At 38.9% G+C, this 22081-nt stretch overlaps 1 protein-coding gene across 1 annotated transcript in view; it reads left to right on the forward strand.

Annotated features, from left to right (window-relative positions):
- The first annotated feature begins 505 nt into the window (after window positions 1–505).
- Window positions 506–22081, forward strand: part of ATP13A5 (ATPase 13A5) — a 115273-nt gene continuing 93697 nt past the window's right edge. The window contains exons 1-3 of the mRNA XM_001095224.5: window positions 506–856; window positions 20712–20885; window positions 21631–21777. Coding sequence (XP_001095224.3) covers window positions 794–856; window positions 20712–20885; window positions 21631–21777 — 384 coding nt within the window. The 5' untranslated portion in view covers window positions 506–793. The remainder of the gene's footprint in view (window positions 857–20711; window positions 20886–21630; window positions 21778–22081) is intronic.

Raw genomic sequence — 22081 nt, forward strand, 5'->3', positions numbered from 1 at the left:
TTGTAAACTCTAAAGAGAAAATGAAAAGAATCAAGTTATTAATATAGTTTACTTTTTAAAGCCTCTTTCTTCTTGGTTAGTGTAATGATTGCGATGATGATTACTTTCTCCTACTGAGTGTGGTGGGTGCTATCGTTGGCCTTCTATGAATATCATCTTAAATCTTTATATGACCGTAGAGTTATTATTGACATTGTTAAGTACTAGAAACCACAATTTCAGATTTTAAGTGATTTGTCCAGGGTCCTCAGTAAAGCAGGGATTAGAACTCAGATTTTTCTAATTCCAAAATTATTCCTACATTCTCTATCATAAGCCTATCTCCCTTCCTTCAATTCTCATTGTCACCCCCAATATGTTCATTAGTTTCAAAGTCTGCAGGGTTTTTATACATCTCTCACTGGCTAATCCTTTTGTCTTAGGTTATTAGCAAAGTGACTATTTTCATTCCTTGGCGGAGACATTTATGGATTGCATCCAAAATTATTTGTCTTTCTAGTTCGCCAGCTTCTTCCCCCTTCATTCCTCAAGTCTTGACGCACTCATATCTAGCTCAATAAACAAACACTAGGAAAAACCCCCACAACAACCAGATTAACAGACCAATCCTGCTCCTGAGAAGATTTTCTTTCTTTCCTTTGTTAGTCTAATAGGCAAGGTGTGTTAAGAGATTTTAAAAGTGCCCGAGAAGAGCAATCACAAGTCTTGACGATTCCAAGTTCACAGAAGCCCAAGGGATTCTGACGTTTCTCCAAGGAGTTAGCCAGGAGAGATCCTCACTGGCTGAGTTTAGATGGAAGAGAACAGTAAGAAGGACCATCGGGCTTTGCTCAACCAGGGAGAGGAGGATGAACTGGTGAGTCTTCCCTTTATTTTACTAGTCTTCTTGAAGTGTCCAATGCTGTGAGTAGGGACTGCAGCTAAATTAGAAGATAGAGTGTAGCATTTGCGCTTCAGGCTTTAAGACCTTGAAAGGTTTCAGTCTGGTAAGGTTCCTTAAGGGCTGCAAAGCACCATTTTATTGTGGCGAAACCTGCAGGGGCTAAGAAACTTATGACCTCTGGATGATAGAATTCTTGCCGTCTTCATATGCAATGAACCTGTGATGTTTCCTCAGACATTTACAGTATTTGTGGAGCCCCGCGTGGTGCTCAATGGGATGTCTCCCCCTTATTATCTGGGTTGCTGTGTGACTGAACAAACTCTAGTGAAAACAAGAACTCCTTTTTTATTCTCATGCTTCGGGTATGTATGCATAACCTAGGATTAGGGGGCTTTGGGCTGAAGTCATGCTTTTTATAAGCGTGGAGAGAAGTTTTAAGCATCAACCACTAAAGAAGGAGTAGAATGTGGCCTGGGATTTTTAACACATATTTTAAAAATTTCTCATGTCTCCAATTATTTCCCCACTGCTCTTTTCATCAAACACACACACACGCTTAAAAATAATTATTAAAAAGTTGAAAACTATAGTGTTTATTTGGTGCTGAAGTGTTTACATTTATGATTTTATATAATCCTCAGAACTCAGTGATGAAAGAACTAATCCTATTTTATTGAAAAGAAATCTGAGACCAGGGAGGTTAAATAACTTGCCCAAGGTCATTAGCCTGCAAGGGACAGACTGGGAATTCAGCCCACTCCTTCTCCACATCCTGTTCTGTTCACCGTACAACAGGTAGCTCCAGTTAGAGAGTGAAGAAAGGAGACAGAGACAGACGGGGGAAGGCTCAGAGTGAGGGCACATTTGGGGGCCCCAAAGAACTTGGAGAACATGGTTTTTAGATTAGAATGATGTCAGTTTCCTGGCTGGCCTCCTGGTTCCCTATGAGTTCTGGGGCAAATCCATACCGCCTCTCCCTCCACCTATTCTTGTTTGCTAATTGAAGGAAACATAATTTCATCTACATCTGTGTTGTTCAGTAAGGCAGCCACGGCCCACATGTAGTTTCTGAGCACTAGAAACGTAGCTAGTCCACACTAAAATATGCTTTATGTGTAAAATACGCACCAGATTTTGAAGAATTTAGTCAAAAAAGAGTAAAGTATCTTATTAATAATTTTTATATTGTTAACACATTGAAATGACAATATTTTAGATAGGTTAAGTAAAAATTTCACCTGCTTCTCTTTACATCTTTAATGTGGCTGCTAGGAAAGTTAATATTATGAAGGCAGCTCATACTTGTGGCTTGCATTATTGTACCACGCTAAGCTTGACGATAGCACAGCACTTTGAAATCTTCAGAATGAAGGCTTTTAAAGAACGAAAATCTATTCCCCTGTGTTTGCTGCTGAACAATTCTGTTAGCTCTGATGTTTTCAACATGTAGATAAGAGTGCGGGAAAAAATTACATTGCTCTTTATTCTTCTCTAACTAGTTGCTGTATTTGTAAAGTTTATAGCCTGATACTTTAATCCTCTCACTCACAGAAAGGACATTGGTATCATAGGATTAAATAATGAGTCAGGTGCCCCAGTTTTCTTCATTTTTGCAGGTGATCAAACACTTTTACAGACGCTCACCAGAAACCTCTATTAGGAATCCCTAATAGAGTTAAGTAAGTTAAGTAATAAGTTAAGTAAGCTTAACTCGTTCTGGGGAAGGAGAGACGGCTGTAGATTTCTTTTTCAGAATTCTGGGGCGTAGAGCACAGATGCAAATCCTACTCTGGTTGATCAGGTAATCCATGGACTCAGGTAAGCCCGAGGGAGCTGGGATGACTGAACTGTGGAAGCTGTGACTTAGCTCCAGGAAACTGCTGTCCTGATCTTGCAATTGCTGGTCTTTTAGAAGGAAGCCAGATGGGGAACAACACACACTGGGACCTATCAGAAGGTGGGAGGTGGGAGGAGGGAGAGCATCAGGAAGAATAGCTAATTGATACTGGGCTTACCATCTAGGTGACAGGTCAATCTGTGCAGCAAACTGCTATGGCACAATTTTACCGATGTAACAAACCTGCACATCCTGCACATGTACACCTGAACTTAAAAGTTGGAAGTTAAAAAAAGAAAAGAGACCCCTGGCCAGGCACAGTGGCTCATGCCTGTAATCCCAGCACTTTGGGAGGCTCAGGTGGGAGGATCTCTTGAGGCTGGAAGTTCGAGACCAGCCTGGTTAACATAGAAAAAGCCCGTTTCTATTATAAATAAACGAAAAGAGACCCTAGAGATCTCCCTTGTCCCTTCTACCATGTGAGGGCACAGAGAAAAGATGGCCGTCTGTGCAGCAGCAGGAGGGTCCGCATCAGACACTGGATCTGCCAGCACCTTGATCTTGGACTTCCCAGACTCTAGAAATAGATGTTTTTAAAGCTAAAAGGTAAAAAATAAATAAATAAATAAATAAAGAGAGGCCAGAAATCTGACTTTTTATGTGAGATAGCCTGATGATAAATTTTGAAAGCAAATTCATCTTTTGAAAAAACCATCAGTAGGTCAAACTAAACCTGGGCAGAGTTTAGTCCCAGCAGTGGGGTCTGTCACATGTTGACAGCCTCACCCCACTTGCTCTTTCTTCGAGGAAGATTCCCTTTGGCCCAGTCTAACTTCTGCTTGTACTCAGTATTTCAAGTGAACAATCAGTGGTAATCGTGAGAGTCATTGTGGTAAACATTAGAGACAGTGGAGGCAAATAATGGACGTCTTCAATCAAACAGCCATGGAGAGCCTGAGTGGATGGAGGGGCGATGCTGTGAGATTGTGCAAGCACAGTCTTGGGTGATTCTGCTGAGCTCAGCATGGATATAAAGCTTTGCACTGGCCTCTAGAGTTGAACCCTGTTACCATTCCCATCTCCTGTTCTCATCCTGCTAGTGCTTACTGTCCCAGCTACGGTGTAGTGCTAGGTGCTTGACACACAGGTTTTCATTTTACCCAAAACCTTACAACAGCCCTGCAATCAATATTCTCACTGTACAGGTCTTTATTGTTTTTTCCAACGTACTCCCATCCACTCCCCACCCTCCTCACTACTATCCAGCTATAATAGGCTCCTTTTCTTCACCTGCCTTTTTCTTAAAAATCTGCCCTGCCCAGGTGATTCCCTTAGCCTCTCCATTTGCAGTCCACTTTTCTTGTCTTCTCTAGCTGTCTCAGGACCCTTGGCTTCTCTAAGAGCCCACAGGAGCCTTCACAACACAAGACCCTAAATAATTCTGAAGCCTTCAGGTTATATAGCTCCATACTTAATGGAATGGGATTTGGCTTCAGGCTGACCTGAGTTGAATTCTAGTTCTGTTAGGCAAGTTATTTGACCTCTCTAATACCTACCATTTGGGATTGTGGTGAAGATTAAATGAGGTAATACAGCTTTTCTAAACATATCTTCTGCAGTAGGTATTATATAAGACGTTTCCCTGTTCTCCTTCCCCATTAGGTTTGAGAAATACTGTGTGAAACGGTTACGCAAATAACAGCAGGGCTTCTCAAATCTTGAGTATATTTGTCTTGGTCTGCTTTGTGTTGCTGTAACAGAAGACCACAGACTGGGTGATTTATAAAGAAAATAAATTTATTTGTTATGGTTCTGGAGGCGGGAAGTTCAAGGCTGAGGGGCCATGCCTGGTGGGGGCCTTCTTGCTGAGTCATCCCATGGTGGAAGGTAAAAGGGCAAGAGAGCACAAGAGAGCAGGAGAGTAAGAGGGGGCCCAACTTGCCTTTATAATGAGCCCACTTTGCAATAACTAACCCACTAGAGTGAAAATAATGTTCACAAGGGCAGAGCCTTGTGATCTAATCGCCTCTTATTCACCCCACCTCCCAGCACAAAAACCCTGGAGGACACATTCAAACCATATCAATATTACGGTTTTCTGTGATCTCTTAAGGAGCATTACAGTGTACTGTATAGCACTGTGTGTGTGTGTGTGTATATATATATATATATATAGTGTGTGTGTGTGTGTGTGTGTCAGGGTCTTGCTCTGCCACACAGGCTGGAGTGCAGAGGTGTGATCATAGCTCACTGCAGCCTCAATCTCCCAGGCACAAGCAATCCTCCTGCCTCAGCCTCCCATATAGCTGGCACCACAGGCATGTGCTACACCAGCTGGCTAATTTTTTTTAAATTTCAGTAGAGATGAAGTCTCCCTATGTTTTCCAGGCTGGTCTCAAACGATCTTCCTGCCTCGACCTCCTAAAGTGCTAGGATTATAGGCGTGAGCCACCTCACCCAGCCACAGTGCACCGCATTTCCCACACTTATGCATCCATGGAATCTTTCTCTCTCTGTGTGTGTGTGTGTGTGCAAATACATGCACAGATTATCTCCTGACCATTGTCTCATGGAACCTCCATAGAAAGCTTGGAATGTTCTCAATGACTGATAGGTATTATTTTATCATTATACTCTGCTGGGAGGAAAAGTAATCATGGCGGCTCTCCTCAGCCTGGTTTGTCTGGAGGCACACTGTGTGCATATCAGCCTCTCCTCAGCCTGGTTTGTCTGGAGGCACACTGTGTGCATATCAGCCTCTCCTCAGCCTGGTTTGTCTGGAGGCACACTGTGTGCATATCAGCCTCTGCTTCGGCAGCTCCTCTGACCACAGGCTGCATCTGCTTTCTGAAGACGACTTTGATTCTGACCCCACTGGAGCCACAAGTGCTGCTTGATTCATACCAGTTGCAAAGCCCAACAGTTCCATCTGTGTTCCCCTTCGGTACAGACACCCACCAACAAAATGTCAAAATCACAAATCAGAGCAGCCCCAGAAGGCAAAATGGCTGCTTGGTGTGGACAAAACAGAACTGACAAAGGTGCATTTTGCTTCGAAGTAATTTTCTTCTGCTGAACAGTAGAGGAGCCCTGGACTCGGAGATAGCAAACCTGGGTTTTAGTCAAGGCTCTGCTGCTAACCACGTGGTTGTTGATACCTCTTTGGCCTTGGCTCTTTACCTAAGAACAACACCACTAGCTCTCCTGACTCACAAGTTTTGTGAGGGTCACATGTGACATATGGAAAGTGCTATGAAAAATAAGTGGTTCATTTATGTACAAGGAATCAAGAGTTACAAAGTGCAAAAATAATTAGAAAATGCAGGAATACATATATTAAGTGAGATTGGTGTTCAGGGTATTTCCTTTTTTTCTGGTTAAAATGTAAAGAATGATCATTGTTTGAGGTTATCATTGAGAAAACAAGTAATATGTAATGAGTTGTTTAAAAAAAATCAAGAATTGGCTGGGCACGGTGGCTTATGCCTGGAATTCCAGCACTTTGAGAGGCTGAGGCAGGTGGATCACCTGAGGTCAGGAGTTTGAGACCAGGCTGGCCAACATGACAAAACCCCATCTCTACTAAAAATAAAAATAAAAAAATTAGCTGGGCATGGTGGCAGGTGCCTGTAATCCCAGCTACTTGGGAGGCTGAGGCAGGAGAATTGCTTGAACCTGGGAGGCAGAGGTTGCAGTGAGCCGAGATCATGCCATTGCGGTCCAGCCTGGGCAATGGAGTGAGACTCTACCTCAAAAAAAGAAGAAAAAGAAAAATCAGGAATTTTGAACATGTAGATTATTTTACATACGCAATATAATGTATCTTACATACAAAAGGTCATCCTCCAATAAAGAACTTCCCCCCAAAAAAAACACTCGAAGGATTAAAACTGAAAAGAAAAAATTGAAACTGAAAGTCAGCCCTGTCGGCTCTCTCTTGTTTTCAGTCAACATGTATATTATCAGGTTGAATGAGGTAAAGGTAAGCTTATCGTTCTTCAACTGACACCTCGCTATGAGGGAAGAACAACAATATAGGCGACAGAATCAAGATTCAAACATTTCTCTAGCTGGATTGTAGGTGAGAAATTGGCAAGACACAATGTAACAGACCACATTATTGAGTTTTTGTTTTCAGCTATTTTCAAAATACTAGGTGAGGATATGAGTGACTTGGGTTTGGTAGTTGTACATGAGAAAGTAATTGAAGTGCTTTATTCAATGTGCCGAATTTTATTTGCCAATGTGATGTAGCTATAAAAAATTAGTCCTGGAATGCCTTAATAGAAGCCTGTTCTGCAGAATAGAAGAAATAAATAAAAGTTCTGCCATAATCTGTATTTTATTAGGAAAAATCTAGGAAGTTATATTTAAAACTTTTTTTTAATTCTAAAACTCATACTTAGAAATTTCAAGAAGTGAGTGTATTTGGAGGAATATCTGCATGTCACAAGTAAGAAGTGTTTAAAAGAATTTAGAAACAGTTTCCCAAAGAACCGTCATAATGTTTTTCTTCCAAGAGTTGACAGGCTGATGTGGAGAACAAAAGTAGGCGTTGGTAGATTCCAGCCATATTTATTCTCCTTATGGCAGAACTTCCTCTTTTTTTTGAGATGGAGTATTGCTCTGTTGCCCAGGTTGGAGTGAAGTGGCGCGATCTCAGCTCACTGCAACGTCTGCCTCCCGGGTTCAAGCGATTTTCCTGCCTCAGTCTACTGAGTAGTTGGGATTACAGGTGCATGCCACCGCACCCAGCTAATTTTTGTATTTCTAGTAGAGACAGGGTTCCACCATGTTGGCCAGGCTGATCTCAATCCCCTGCCCTCGTGATCTGCCCGCCTTGGCCTCCCAAAGTGCTGATTACAGGCGTGAGCCACCGCACCTGCCGGAACTTCCTAATCATCTGTGGTGGCAGAAACATAACGTGACACCCCTGTGATCACCGTTCCGTTTGTGTAATCCCCTCTAGCTCAGTGTGGGCAGAACCTGTAAATATGAGAAGCTAGGACTCCTGTTATATTATGTTCTATGGAAAAAAAGGACTTTACAGGTGTAATCCACATGAACTCAACTGAGTTAATAAAAACGGAGATTGGGCACACCTGACCTAATCAAGTGAGTCATTAAAAGAGACTGGGCCTTTCCGGAAGTCAGAGATAGTTAAAGCACGAGAAAGGTCTGATGCAAGGGAGGTTCCATGTTGCGTTTTTGAAGCTGGAAGATGCTGTGTGGTAAGGAGTGGTTGCTAAGACTGAGAGTCGCTTCCAGCTGACTACCAGCAAGAGAATGGGGGCCTCCATCTCAAGGCTGCAAGGAAGCGAATTCTGCCAACAACCATATGAGTGTGAAGAGGTCTCTTAGCTCCAGAAAGAGCACAGCTCAGGTAACGCCTTGATTTTAGTCTTGTAAGACGCTCAGCATAGGACCCAGCTAACTGAATACCCAACCCGTCAAAACTGTGAGATAATAAATCTGTGTTGTATTAAGACACTGAGTTTGCTATGCAGCAACAGAAAACTAATACACCATCACAGCTCTCCAACAAGAGAGTATGCAGCCCTGTAAGGCAACGAAAAGCCCCTCTTAAGCAGACGCAGGTGCTCATCTGCGAAGGATGCTGTATAGCTGTTTTTTCCTAGAGAGAAATTTGAACCCAGTAATCTGAGACTCCCTCCCTGGTTAACAATGCTCTTATTTTACAAGTGACTTTTAACCGAACTTGCCATGTTGTCCCATGCCCTTGATCTAGGGCAAATTCTGTTTTCAGAAATTGTTCTTGCTAATCAGGCCAGGCATCTCATTATCTTTTGAGGCAGACTCGCGGCTCTCTGCTGTTGGCCTCACCAAACAAAGGTCCTTAGTTGCGCTTTTACTTGCAGGAGGACTATGTGTTAGCACTCTTGTAATAGTAATGCCGGCTGAAATTATGGGAATACCTGTAGCCAACAGTGGGATATATTCCTCTGTTTTGTGTTGGGTTTCAAATCACACTGCTAGATAGTGAAAGGTTTATCTCACTCCAGACTGAATGATTTAGTATTTATTTTGAACATACATTTCCAAGAGTGTTTCTTTGTTCTACAAATAATTTATGAATATTAATAGTTATTTTAGGAAATAATGCCTGTTTCATACAGTTGTTGTGAGAATTAAATAACACCTAAGGACTCAGAAGGATCTTATTGTCGAATAGACTCAATTAGTTCTTATTGTCAAATATAGATAAAAGTAAAAGGGATCCAAGACATTATATCTTGGCCGGGCATGGTGGCTCACGCCTGTAATCCCAGCACTTTGGGAGCCTGAGGCGGGCGGATCACAAGGTCAGGAAATTGAGACCATCTTGGCCGACACATTGAAGCCCTGTCTCTACTAAAAAATACAAAAAAGTAGCCGGGCGTGGTGGCAGGTGCCTGTAGTCCCAGCTACTCGGGAGGCTGAGGCAGGAGAATGGCGCGAACCCAGGTAGTGGAGCTTGCAGTGGCAGATGCCTGGGTGACAGAGTGAGACTCTGTCTCAAAAAAAAAGAAAAAAAAGACATCATATCACTACACAAAGGGCACTCCATGGCATGAATGCAGGGCATAATATGAAACTATGATTAGCAATTCTTGGTAATTGGTTGCAACTAATTCAAATTACTACACATGGGCAAACCAAATAGTAATAGGAGATTGAAGAAAAACAACCATACTAACATGATCAATTAACTAAGGACAACATTATCTGAACATTAAAGAGAAGAACCTTGAGGTAGAGATCAGAAAACAGTTTTGAGAATGTCCTCCCATCTATAACATGTAAAGGAACCCCTTTGGGCAAGTCCAGATAGACAACAAAGGGTAGATTGTTAATAAGGAATAGAAACTTGGTGCTGTCATTGTTGCTTAAAAAACACAAGCAGATAAAACATGATGAATTCTAGCCAGAGGAAGGACATTGAAATAAAGTGTCCACAGGAAGGACATTGAAATATAATAGGAAAAGATACTGAAATATAATCTCCTTGACCGTGATTCAAGCATCTAGAAGCTTAGACCTACACAGAAAAATCTACCTTGCTCTAAGGCTGTTGTAATATTCTTGTCCATGGAAAAGCTGAACACATCTCAGCAGAACAAACAAGCAAAAACTGGCATTGCCATTTGCAGAACAGAATTATTATAGTGGGAGTTGTTTATGTGATGTCTTGGGTGAGTAAATAGATTAGTAACTTTGTGCTGTAAGAATCTTGGTTTAAGTGAGTGTGTTAGGAGCTATAACCCAAAATACCCATTCCAAAGACTCTGAATTGCACACTGCTTTGCTTATGCATAGTGGGTGCTCAACAGATATTTTAGATGGCTAAACACATGAACAGTGAATGTAAGAATAAAAGGATTTACAGAAAAACAAAGACGACCTTGTTCAGAATACCAGTTTTGCATTAATGCCGGTACTCTGGATACAATGAAAATTCGGTTAAAAGGCAGGAAGAGAACCCAGGGATTGCTTCTACAAGACAAAGAGAATCCCACCAAAAGAGAATTTGGGGAAGAAACCATGTTTAGATGACGCTGCACCCTATAATTCTCTTTTCCTGAGGAATTCGGCCAATCTTAGTTCCACCTCTGATGGTAAGTGAAACAGCTACCTATAAAGAAAACAAAAAATATAATTTAAAAACTGCCTTTTATATGCTGTACTTAATGTATGTACTCATTTAACTTATGGGGTAGCAACTCATATCCATTTTACAACTGAGTAAATGGAGGCTCATTTAAGTAACATATACAAGGTCACATTATACAAACATCAAAGGTAAGATGCTCTATTATGTTAATTAACTTTTTTCCTCCTGTATGAGTAAAGAATGATTGTACTGGTGCGTGTGTGTGTGTGTACTTGCATTTATAGTTACTGCATCTAACTAATCTGAGTCAATTTGCTGTTTATGCTAAAGCCCTTCTCTCGAGTTTCACATACTGCAAAAGTGAGCAGTTTTCTTTTTAGCTTTATTCTGACTTCAGTTTTGACCACTTGTGCTCTTTGGGAAAAGCAAAAGCTCCATGGAAGCCATTGAATCAATCACTTTGAGAAATTCAACTATGGTTGTCATGTTTGGGGTCAGGTTCCAGCCCATGCTGAGGTCTGAAGGGAGTGGGTGGATAAATGGCAGACAGCTGAAAGCACTCAGGGGCTGTAGGTAGGTGAAATAAGGCTTTATTCAGCAGCCCTCTCACCAGCAGCTCTCTTACACTGCTCTGTCTCGGCTCCTTAGTCCAATGGCTCCCACACGCAGCTGCGTGACTGGCTCTCCCTTGAAGGTCAGCAGCTTAACTCTTAGCGCAAGCGGGCTGAGCTGTGTCCTGGCTGGCTCACTTCTGTCTGTCTGCAAAAACGGACAGCTCTGGCTCTCTCTCTTTCTCTGGGCATGAGCACATCTGTATAGTGTCAGCAAGACAATTATACCTTTTACAGACAATAATGGTATAGGGCCAAGGGATGGCCTTCCCATGTTATGGCTACATGGCTCTGATAACAAGTGGAGTTACACGCCTACACTGCAAACTCACTGAGTCACGCAGGTTGTAGACATCCTACCTCGGCCTATCCTTGACCGAAACACAGCCATGTTCCTTACAATGGTGTTCACAGATAGTGTTTAGTTTTGCATATTGCTTGTGGTCAAACTATTTTACAATGAGTCCATTGGGATTAGTCACTTTTATTACTGAAATTTTATCGAGTTTGTTACACAAGATAATTTTTGACACATATTAAGGGCTCAAAATGTTTCAGGAACTTTGCTAAATACATTGCATGCATTATCTTACTAGTTTCTAACAATAACCCTAGACAATAGTGATTATTATTATTCTCATCTGTGGAGGAGGAAATTAAGGGATCAGAAGTAAAGTCGGTTGCCAAAGTCATATGTGGTTACATGGTGGAGGTATGATTTGAACTTGGTTTTCCCATGCCGTATCTTCAGCTTTTAACTGCTACACCAAACTACTTCTGATGCATTTTACAAGCAGCCACATTTTCACATGAAAAATCCGAAGTTCAGCAAGTTTAAATCACAGCTGGTAAATAGTGGAGCAAAGGACAGAAGCAAGAGCTTCTAGAAGGCAGTGGGGTAGGGTATAAAGAAAAGAGGTTCTGGTGTCAGACCTGGAAGGAAAGTCTGGCTCTAAGTTGCGATTTACAGCAATAACCTCTGTGAAAAAGTGCATGCATATTTCACTGTTATTCCTAATCCAGATTGCTTCCTTTGTATTCTGGGCCTAGAAAAAGACTTTTTGGGCTGTGGTACCTCTTTCAGAATTCTATAGGAAACAAAAATGTGAAGGAACACCACTGTTTAGACAGAATACAAATCAAGTCTGTGTGAAGATGGGCACAATTTCTGTGCTATTCAACTCACTAATAGGTGGCAGATCTGGGTTCCTGGCCTCATGGAACACAGGCTGTTTCTATTACCAGTCTTGATCCGCTATATTGCAACTAAAAGCTGAAAGTCATCTCTTTCCTCCTGTGACTGAACCTATCATCACCTGTTATCATTGAGCTGCTTTTTCTCTCAACACCTTACACCTCTCTTTAAGCCTCACTGCTTTTCCACGTGTATGCTATTAATATTCCTCTAAGTACAGAGATGGAAACCGAGACTTAGAGAAATTAAATCCTGAGCTCACAGGTACTAAGTGGCAAAACTCACAAGGAACCATGTATAGTGGGTTTGAGATTCAGACACTTTCATCCTATTTCCAGTATCTTTACATTAACAACACCTCTGGCTACTGTTTATTTTCCTTTTATTGTACAAACATTGCTCCTGGCTCTCTCCTCTACCCTGAATTTCTTAGTGGATTTTACTGGGGGTGTGTAAATATTCAGAAAAAATCTGAGTGGCTCTGACTACATCAGAAGAATAATCATTTATACAATCTAATTTTCCTTTTGATTAGTTGGTCAAGATGAAAACATATACTGTATGACGTAGTTTGGCTGTGTCCCCACCCAAATCTGATCTCGAATTGTAATCCCCACATGTCAAGGGAGGGACTGGGTGGGAGGTGATTGGATCATGGGGGTGGTTTCCCACATGCTGTTATGATAGTGGGTGAGTGCTCACGAGATCTGGTGGTTTGGTGTCTGGCACTTCCCTCTTTGCTCTTTCTCTCACCTGCCGCCATGTAAGACATGCCCTGCTTCCCCTTCCACCATGATTGTAAGTTTCCTGAGGCCTCCCCAGCCCGTGTGGAACTGTGAGTAAATTAAACCTCTTTCCTTTATAAATTACCCAGTCACAGGTAGTATCTTTATAGCAGTGTGAGAATGGACTAATACACTGTAATAAACTGTAATCACTCTAAACATTAACAAGCTGATTGAAAGTATTTGATTAAAAGAATACCAGATAAAGCAGTGATTCTTTAAAAATCTCAAGTCCCATACCCAGCCACACACCTCTGGGAAAACTGAGAAACGATCTAGAAAGGAGTTTTACCGAGGTTTATGAGGCCAGTGTATCAAAGAAGCAAAAACATTGTTTCTATTCATCTTTGTTCAAGGAACCACACATTCCAGAAAGTTACTCTGACATTTACAAGCTTCTTTCTTCTTTCCTTCTCTTTTTTCTTTTTTATGATATAACATTTTTAAAATAAAAGAATGAAATCCTGTCATTTGCAAAAACATGGCTAGAACTGGAGGATATTATGTTGAGTGAAATATGTCAGGCCTAGAAAGACAAATATTGCATGTTCTCACTAATCCATGGAAGCTAGAAAAAAAATTGAATTCATGGAGATAGAGAGTAGACTGTCAGTTACCAGAAGCTGGGAAGGGTAGTAGGCAGAAGGGAGATTAAAAAGAGGATGGTTAAGGGTTCAAAATAACAGAATGAAATTGGAGTGTTTCTAACACAAAGAAATGATAACTGCTTGAGGGGATAGATACCCCAATTACCAAGATTTGATCATTGCATATTGTATGCTTGTATCGAAATACCACATGTACCCTGTAAAGGCTGGATAATACTCCATTGTGTATATGTAAATACACATTTCTTTATCTACTCATCCATTGATGGACACAGGTTGATTCCATATGTTGGCAACTGTGAATAGGACTATAATAAACATAGGAGTGAAGATATCTCTTTAATATATTTATTTCCTTTCTTTTGGATACATATCCAACAGTGAGGTTGCTGGATCGTATGTTAATTCTATTTTCAGTTTTTTAAGGAACCTCCATACTGTTCTCCATCGTGACTGTACTGGTGGGAATGTAAATTTGGGTTCTTTCTTTCTTTTTTTTTCTTCCTCCTCTCTCTGTCTCTCCTTTCTGTGTTTTTGTCTTCTTGCTAACTGAAAGAGAAAAAATTTTACTGACATTTTGATATTGAGGTATCCCCAGTCATATGCAGCATCTTTCACAGAAACCTCTTCACCTATATTCACCTATATTCTTTATTAGGGATCTGATTTTACTTTTGCTTCAGTGAAAGTCAACTCTTACCAATCATCCACACCAGGAGGTGGTTACTGTCAACAAACCCTCTATTTCCCATGTAAATTTCTTCTTTGGCCCTTTCTTCTTTCATTAATTTCTCAAATTGTGCTGCTGTTTTCTCTTTCCCAATCTATCCCAATTAAAGTAATTAAAGTACTTTCTGTCTGCTTGGAACAGAGTAATAAACTCACCTCACTTTTTCTTTCTTTTTTAACCCTCTGCTGACATGTGTAAGTAAAGTGGTGTCAATAAAGTACAGAGATCTTAAGTGTACAATTCAATTACTTCTATCCTTAATCAATTTTGCTCATTTTTGAACTTCCTATGAATAGAATAGGATAGAATAGTATTGCTTTATGGTACTCCATTTGCTCAATAGATCTGTGAAATTCATCCATGCTGATGTGTGCATCAGAGGTTCATTATGTTTTATTGCGTTGTAGTATTTATTACATTGTATGAAAACACAAAATTATCTTTCTCGTGTTTGTGGACCTTCAGATTGTTTCCAGTTTCGTGCTCTTATGCATAAAGTATATCTGAATCTTGTACAAATATTTTGGGAGACATACATTCATTTCTCTTGTGCAAAAATCTAAGAGGGGAGTTATTCACTCATAGTCATATCGTTAACAACACAGTTTTTTAAAATGTGTATACCCAGTTCACACTCTCAACATATGACAGTTCAGCTGCTTCCTATCTTTACCAACACTTTATATGTTCAGTCTTTCTAATTTTAGCTATTCTGTGGTTATATCATTGTGTCATTGTGCAACTTCAGAGTAAGTTCTCAAATATGGTTGTGTAAATCTTCCAACTTTGTTTCATTTTAGGATTATTTTAGCTATTCTAGACTGTGACATATCACTGTAGCTTTATTTTATATTTCCTAATGATTTATGATATTGAACAGGTTGTTGACTATTATAATCTCTTTGGAAATTCTCTTGTGTAAGATATCTATTCAAGTCATTTGCCCATTTTATATATTTTTAATTGATTTGTAATAGGTTTTTATATATCTTAAATATGAGTCCTTTTCATATATAGATATAACATTATCTATATCTACATCCGTCTGTCTGTCTATCTATCTATTTTCTCCAGAGACTTTTTTTTGTGGGAGGAGACAGGTCTTGTTCTGTCACCCAGCCTGGAGTGCAGTGACACAAATACAACTCACTACCATCTTGAACTCCTGGGCTCTGGGTATCCTCCTGCCTCAGCCTTGTGAATAGCTGGGACTACAGGTGTGTGTCACTGTGCCTGGCTAATTTTTTCATTTTTTAATTTTTGTCGAGATGTGGTCTCACTATGTTGCCCAAGTTAACCTTGAATTCCTGGGCTCAAACGATCCTCCCGTCTTGGCCTCCCAGTGTGCCGGGATTACAGTGTGAGTCACCATGCCCGGCCTCTTCAGAGACCTTTTAATCAACTGAACCTTTACTTTTCTTTATTTTAAACATTCATTTCTATATATTTTTAGAAAACTTAGAAACAGTAGAGACAGGGTCTGACTGTTGCCCGGGCTGAGTGGAAGCGGCGCAATTATGGCTCACCAAAGCCCTGAACCCCTGGGCTCAAGCGACCCTCCCACCTCTGCCTCCTGAGGAACTGGAACGACAGGTGTGCACCACCATTGCTGGCTAATTAAAAAAAAAAAAAAACATGTAGAGACAGCGTCTTTCTATGTTGCTCAGACTGGTCTTGAACTCCTGGACTCAAGCAATCCTCCAGCCTCAGCTTCCCAAAGCGCTAGGATTACAGGTATAAGCCACTGAGCCCAACCAGAAGGTTTTAATTTTAACAAAGTCAAATACATTTGCTTTGTCTTTTTTTTTAAATTTTCTGTTTAAGAAACATTTGCCTACTTGAGGTTCATAAAATAATTCATCCTATGGTTTCTTTCAGATGATTTATTGTTTCAGTTGTCACATTTACATATTTGTGCCATGTCAGATGCATTTTTGTATATGGTATAAATCAGTGGGGTGGGGTGGGGTGGGGCGGGGGTGTTGTACTCATTTATTTTCCAGCAATGTTCGTTCTGCTCTGTCACTATTTGTTGAGCAAATCACCCTTTCCCCGACAGATTGCAGTGGCTCCTTTCTCGCAAGTGAAGAAATATGTTTGAGTCTCTTTTTGGACTTTGTTTTGTTGCTGTTTTTGTTTATACTTGTGTGTATACCTCATTTTCTTAATTCCTGTGGCTCTGTGGTAAGCCCTCACTCCTGGTGGCATAATTATTCCACATTTATTCATTTCAAAAATTGTCTTGACTATCCTACATCCTTTGCATTTCCATTCCAACTTTAGAATCAAGTTGTCAATTACCACACACACAGAGAAGTCTGAAGAGATTTTAAATTGGATTACTAATGGCTAATCCCCAAACTTAATACAGCTCTTCATTTATTCGTCTTTACTTTCTCTTAGTGATCATATGCACTTTTCAGTTTAGATGTCTTGTACAACTTTGTTAGAATTATTATAAGGTAATTGATTTCTTTCTTTGAAGGTATTATTTATTATTGAAGGTATTATTTGAAGGTATTTAGTTAATTTTCAAATTGTTTGTTACTAATGTATACAAATACAATTGGTTTTCCTACATTGACCTAGTGTTCAGCAATCTGAATAAATTCACTTATTAACTCTTATACTTTGTATATTCTTTTGGATATTTTTATGTATATAGCACGTTATCTGCACATAGTTTAGTTTTTGTTTTCAATTGTTATTTCCTTTCCCTTCCTTCCCTCCCTCCTCCCTCCCTCCCTCCCTCCCTCCCTCTCTCTCTCTCTCTCTTTCTTTCTTTCTTTTCCTTTCTTGCATTGCATTGGTTAAGACTACTAATACTATACTGATAAATATGAGTAGTGATCATTGACAATCTCATTTTGGTTGTGGCAGTGGGAAAATATTCAATATTTCATCATTACACATGATGTTGCTTAAAGATGTTGTCATCTATTTTTAATTTGTTGAGAATTTTTTAAATCATGTATTGGTGTAGAACTGTATAAGTCTTTATCTATTGAGATGGCCTTCTGAGTTTCCTTCTGAATATTAAAGTACATGGAATGGCAAAGTACACTGATTGATTTTTAAATCCTTGCATTTCTAGGACAAACATTATTTGGTAGTGATGTACTAAACTTTTAATATATCACTGATTTAGTTAGATAATCTATTTTAGAATTATTTTATCTATGTTCATGACAGGGCTTAGCCTGTAATTTTCCTTGCTTGCCACATATTTATCAGAGTTTGGTGTCTGAGCATGCTATAGCTTCATAAAACAAACTGGGGGAATTTTCATCTCTTCTACTTATAAAGAGGTTTGTAAAATAATAGTATCATTTCTATCATAAATATTTCAAAGGAACCACAAGTTCTCTGAGCTTGAAGATTTCTTTGCAGGGAGCTTTTAAAATGTACATTAATTTTCTGTAATAAACATAAAATATTTGTATTTATTGATGAGTTTATCAATGTTATTAATCTTTTCAGGGTACCCATTTGGCTTTGCTGTTTTTCTCTATTGTATTGTGTTGTATTTCTACTTTCTGTCTTATTTCTGCACTCATCTTTGTAATTTTTTCCTTTTTGGGCGTTTAATTTGCTTTTTTTCTATAACTTGAGTTGGAAGCTTAGTTTATTGATTTCAAACTTTTTTTCTTTACTAAGATATGCATCTAAAGCTGTAAATTTCTCTAAGAATTGTCTTAATTCCATTCCATGAATTTTTATTTCTCAATTTTCATTTTCATTCAGTTCAAAAGATTTCATAATGTTTATTGTAATTTTTTATTTGACTTACATGTATTATTTCAAAATATGTTGTTTACTTTCCAAATATTTGGGAATTTTTAAGTTATTCTGTTTTAAATTTCTAGTTTAATTATAATGTCATTATACTTTATGTCTGAGAATATGCTCAATTTAGGTAAGTATTTTATGTGTACTTGAAAAATATTTGAATTCTGCAGTTGTTGGCTGTAATTTTCTATATTTGTCAATTAGATCAATGTAGCTAGTGGAGTTGTTCAGGCTTCCTGTATTCCTACGGAATGTTTTGTCTGCTTATTCTGTTGGTTGTTGAGAGGGGGTTGCGCTAAAATCTCCAATGATGAGAATAGATTTAAATTCTATCAATTTTGCTTTATAAATTTTGAAACTATGTTTTTTAGAGTGCAAAAATTGGGATTGTTATGTTCTCCTGTTGAATTGATCTTTTAGCTTATGAAATATCCTTCCTTTTCTCTCATAGTATTTTTTCCTTAACTATCCTTAAATATAATTTGTGTGATAATAATACAGCAATATCAGCTTTCTTCTACTTTTTGCATGGTATATTTTCCCTTTCTTTTTCTTTTTTAACATATCCACTTCTTTATGTTTAAAGTGTGTCTCCTGTAAATAGCATACAATAGGCCTTTTATTATCTAGTCTAATAATCTTTGCTTTTAATCATAGTATTAAGGCCATATGCATTTAATGTAATTACTAATATAGTTGGGTTAAATTTCATAATGTTGCTACTTGTTTTCCATTTATTCTGCTTGTTCTTTGTTCTTTTCTCCATTTTACATTATATCACAGTATGCCCCAGGTTTCTACATTAGCATTATATATTTTGTTGTTAAGGGCTCTACCATAGTCCATTGCTTTGATGTTTCACAGCTTACTGAACCATTAGCTATCATTTGGTTTTCCCAGTGATTTTGCTATTACAGATAATGCTGCACTGAACATTGTATATGCAAAACTATCTCATTTAGATGTTATTTCATTAGGGCATATTTTCAAATGAAGAATTACTGATTCAGAGAGTAGAAATATCTTTACAATTCTTGATACAATTTGGTACCTTACTTTTCCTAAAAAAATTATTCCAGTTCACAAGGCTATTGGCACTATATAGGGGTAGTGCTTTCATTGTAGTCTTGCTAGCACTGTGAGTTTGTTTTTTAATTTAAAAACATTGTGTAGAAGAGAACTGAAGGGGTACCAGAATTATGATTTTCATTGCCATTACTGCATATAAATAGAAAAAGAGAAAGTTATTTATGAATGAGCTCATTTCATCTACAAGCTAGACTAAGATTCCAAATTGCTCTGCTTCTATTTTTGCACACACTTTGACTTTGGCAGTAAGCCCTTGTAAATAACTCTTGGTAAAAGAATGTATATTTATGACATAATACGTAAAGTGGCATATACATTTTATTTGGTCCTAATAAAACTATAATTCACAAATAAAACTAAAGTAGGTTTATAGAATCGGGGGAACAGAAAGAGAAAGAGGAGAACCAATTGAAAACATGCTTAAAAGCAGAGTGAATGCATATTTCTAATTTAAACCTTATTTGAATAATCTCAAAATAGAGTGGCTGCCTCACTGAACTTAATGAACTTTTTTCTCAGGTGGATGAGAGTGTTGAGGGTCAGTGGAAAAATCTTAAGAGATTTTTTACAGCATGATCTAAACTGCACAAAATGCAGGATATTCCCTCATCAAAAGTGCTCTAGACACTTACTAAAAACTAAGTTTCTCGACATTATAGTCCTGTGATCTGGACCTGAAAATTCAGAGTTCAGTCATATTTTTAAAAAGCACAAAAACAACAACAGCAGAACCTAAAATAATAGGATAGTAGAGATCTTATTCATAATCAGCATCCCTCAGGGGCTTCAAAATGCACTGAAAATTTGGTTTTTCAAATTAAAAAAACAATGCCATGAAATGTCACTGTTGAAGTTGGGAACTAGAAATTGGCTTTGAATAAGCAAATCTATCGTTTGGCAATTTTTCCTTCTAGAATCAAATCTCAAATCTTTATTCAGTTTATGACAAATATCAACTCACCTACTAGTAAAAGTCCAAATATTTTAGCGTATTACTATCGGGGTAAATAAACATAAGCTGCTTTTTGAAAGTCTTTCTTGTCCACAGGTAATTCCTTAATTTATATCATCATACTGTTCTAGAAAATAGTACATTTATTCAAACTTTCAATCGTCCTCAATCATGTTATTATAAGACAAAGCTGAATGGATAAAGCTAGATGTGTGAGTGTAGATCACATCTGTCATAATTTTATCACCTTCCTACAACAAATGCATATTAACAATTTTTAAAATACCTAATGCCTAAAAAAAATAAATCTGCCTCAAAACATGAAGTATTTTATAAAAATCTGAGGTGACTCTTATGAATATATAGAATAAAACAAATCTGCCTCTTCCATACTCTTTCCATTTAATGTTTTAGTTCCATATACCAGGGTAGTAAAATAAGTCCTTCCTTTTTGATTTGATCAGCGGACAGCTGCAAGCAGTCAACTTGATTTAACCACCTACAACCAGATTTCTCTCCCAAGCAATATTCCTTCATCTAAAGTTTGGTTTATTGAAAGAAAACAATATGTTTATGTGAAAAAAAGAAAAACAGAGTGATCTTTTAAATTGATTCTCTAGGAGGTGTTTGGTTACCGGGACCACAGTGTACGCAAAGCCCTCTGCCTTGTCGCATCCGTGCTGACCTGTGGGGTCCTTCTGCTGCTGTTCTACTGGAGACCCCAGTGGAGAGTGTGGGCCAGCTGCATCCCATGCCCCTTGCGAGAAGCAGACACTGTTTTGCTGAGGACAACAGTGCGTGCCCTTCTGTTTTCTATTTCGAATGCCGTGACCGTGTCTTCTGTATTGCCTCTGTGGCACAACTCTGGCTGGTATTATATTTCAGAGGGTAGATTTCCTCTATTTAAAGAGTTTCCATAGATCAGAACAGGAGATGGCAACGTTATCTCTGCAATCCATTTGCTCTCTCTCATTTTGACCCAGGAGTGAAGAGCATTTCTTCCGCTTCAGCTTGGGGAAATTGCGACCCCATCAGGCCAACAGGGGGTGCTCTTCGCCATTCCATGGTCAGTGGCTGTCAGTGTTAACAGCTTTTAGAGACCATAACATGCGAATGGTCATTCAGGTTTTCAAAAATACGTATTTTGGAGGATATTACACATGTTAAACACCTAGATGTCACTTTGATATAGCTAGAAACTATTTTCTGGAGAGAAGGCTTTCCTGAAAAATATTATCTTTCCTTTTATTTTCTAGCACAGTGGTTATCAAATTTTAGTGCATATCAGAATCATCTGGAGGGCTCATTGAAACAAGGGCTGCTGGCCCCACCCAGAGTTTTTAATTCAGTAGATCTGAAGTGGGGCTGAGAATTTGCATTTCTAGTAAGTTCTGAGATAAAGCTGATGCTCTTATTTGGGTCAAAGTTTTGTACCAAACTTTGAAAACCGCTTGTTTAGCACTTGGTAGGTATTTGGTTGATTGAGCATCTTATTGAATAACACTTGAGAATTTCATGAACTGGATTGTCTTTTTCCAGGACAAATTTCAACGATATATGAGGAAGAAGGTATTCTGCCTCTACTTATCCACACTGAAGTTTCCTGTAAGCAAGAAGTGGGAAGAATCCTTGGTGGCTGACTGCCATTCTATCATAAACCAAGCCTTAATAAAGCCAGAATTAAAAGTAAGTTACTTGAAGAGTACAGTGTTATGCATGTTTGCAGAGAAAGCATAACTGTTTATTAGATGAAAATTCTGAATATCACACTTTTGGAATGGGAATGACAGCTATGTATCAAAGAAAGTGAGACTGGCTGGGCATGGTGGTTCATGTCTGTAATCCCAGCACTTTTGGGAGGCCAATGTGGGTGGATCCCTTGAGCCCAGGAGTTTGAGCCCAGCCTGGGAAACATGGCAAAACCTCATCTCTATTAAAAATAAGAGTAAAAAACTAGCTAAGTGTGGTGGTGCATGCCTGTAGTCCCAGC

This window comes from Macaca mulatta, chromosome 2, assembly GCF_049350105.2.
Source record: "Macaca mulatta isolate MMU2019108-1 chromosome 2, T2T-MMU8v2.0, whole genome shotgun sequence".
Classification (NCBI taxonomy): Eukaryota; Metazoa; Chordata; class Mammalia; order Primates; family Cercopithecidae; genus Macaca; species Macaca mulatta.